Source organism: Buceros rhinoceros, unplaced genomic scaffold, assembly GCF_000710305.1.
Source record: "Buceros rhinoceros silvestris isolate BGI_N320 unplaced genomic scaffold, ASM71030v1 scaffold24249, whole genome shotgun sequence".
Taxonomy (NCBI): Eukaryota; Metazoa; Chordata; class Aves; order Bucerotiformes; family Bucerotidae; genus Buceros; species Buceros rhinoceros.
The window spans coordinates 2,150-3,863 of NW_010432456.1; the positions used below are offsets into that span (position 1 = coordinate 2,150).

At 59.6% G+C, this 1,714-nt stretch overlaps 1 protein-coding gene across 1 annotated transcript in view; it reads left to right on the plus strand.

Moving 5' to 3' along the window:
• CAPN15 (calpain 15) overlaps positions 1-1,714 on the plus strand; it is a gene marked incomplete at its 5' end in the record, with an annotated part of 5,642 nt that overhangs the window by 1,045 nt on the left and 2,883 nt on the right. The window contains 2 exons of the mRNA XM_010143793.1: positions 156-281; positions 1,668-1,693. Of these exons, the coding sequence (XP_010142095.1) occupies positions 156-281; positions 1,668-1,693 (152 nt within the window). The remainder of the gene's footprint in view (positions 1-155; positions 282-1,667; positions 1,694-1,714) is intronic.

Here is a 1,714-nt window from a genome sequence, read left to right on the forward strand (position 1 = left end):
TCTGGCCTGGTGTGGCGGCGCTGCTCCGAGGACTGCAGAGAGGAATATCCGGGAGCCTCGTGGTGGGGTCGTCCCATGCCTGGAGCAGTAGGGACGAGCGTCCCCCACCAACCAGGCCTGGCAGCACACCAAGGGTTTTGCTGTCCCCTGTGCAGGTTCCTCATGGGTGCATCCTGTGGTGGAGGCAACATGAAAGTGGACGATGTGGCCTACGAGAGCATGGGTCTGCGCCCGCGGCACGCCTACTCCATCCTGGACGTGCGGGACGTCCAAGGTTTCCGGTGAGTTCGGGGCAGAGGCTGCCATGGTGCAGCAGACGTTTCTGCCCACCGCCCGAGCCGGAAACCTGGGGACAGGTAGTGGAGTGTGTGCTGGGCAGGGCCTCAGGGACTCTGCAGCGTCCATGCTCATGGCCAGCGAGGGCTGTTTCTCCATCCCACGGTGTCACATTGAGTCAACTCCATGAGGCAGTCCAGGAAGAGACCTCTAAGATCATCGAGTCCCTCCATTCCCCCGACACTGCCAGGGTCCCTAAACCATGTCCCTCAGCACCACCTCCACGCGTCTGTTCAGCACTTCCAGGGACAGGGACTCCACCGCCTCCCTGGGCAGCCTGTTCCAGTGCTTCACAGCCCTCTCTGGAAAGAAGTTTTTCCTTCTGTCTAACCTAGATTTCCCCTGGCGCAGCTTAAGGCCATTTCCTCTCTCCTCCTGTCACTTATATATAAAAAAAAAAGACAGGGACTCCACCGCCTCCCTGGGCAGCCTGTTCCAGTGCTTCACAGCCCTCTCTGGAAAGAAGTTTTTCCTTCTGTCTAACCTAGATTTCCCCTGGCGCAGCTTAAGGCCATTTCCTCTCTCCTCCTGTCACTTATATATGGGAGGAGAGACCAACCCCCACCTCCCCACAACCTCCCTTCAGGTGGTTGTAGAGAGCGATAAGGTCTCCCCTGAGCCTCCTCTTCTCCAGGCTAATCAACCCCAGGTCCCTCAGCTGCTCCTTGTAAGACTTGTGCTCCAGACCCTTCATCAACCCTGTTGCCCTTCTCTGAACCTGCTCCAGCCCCTCAATGTCCTTCTTATAGTGAGGGACCAAAACTGGACACTCAAGGTGTGGCCTCACCAGCACTGAGTACAGGGGGACAATCCCTGCCCTGCTCCTGCTGGCCACACCAGTGCTGGGACAAGCCAGGATGCCGTTGGCCTTCTTGGCCACCTGGGCACGCTGCTGGCTCATGTTTGATCAGCTGCCAGCTAGCACCGCCAGGTCCTTTTCCTTCTCACCTTTGGAGGGAGGGGGGATAGAAGCAGGCGCTGCCTCCTACAGCCTGGGTGCTGGGTGAGGCCCCATTGTCAGCCATGTCACACTTGGCAGCCTCCTCCCTGCTGAGCCACTTCCCCGTGGTGCCTGGATGGAGGCCCTTTGGGGAGGGAGGGGCAGAGGAAGCAGCAGCAGGTCCAGAGCTGCGGGTTGAGGGCGTCTGGGGCCACGGTGGGGATGGCAAATCACGTCTAGGATGCTGTGAGGGCTTTGAAGGGCAGGAGCAAAAGTGGCTTCTTCACGGGGCGCTGGCTGGATCTGTAGAGCCACAAGAGCGCCTCAGGGGTGATCTTCTTGCTCTCTCCTTCCTCTTGAGCCTCTGACACCGTTCCTCCCCTGCCCCCAGGTTACTGCGGCTCCGAAACCCCTGGGGCCGCTTCTCCTGGAACGGCA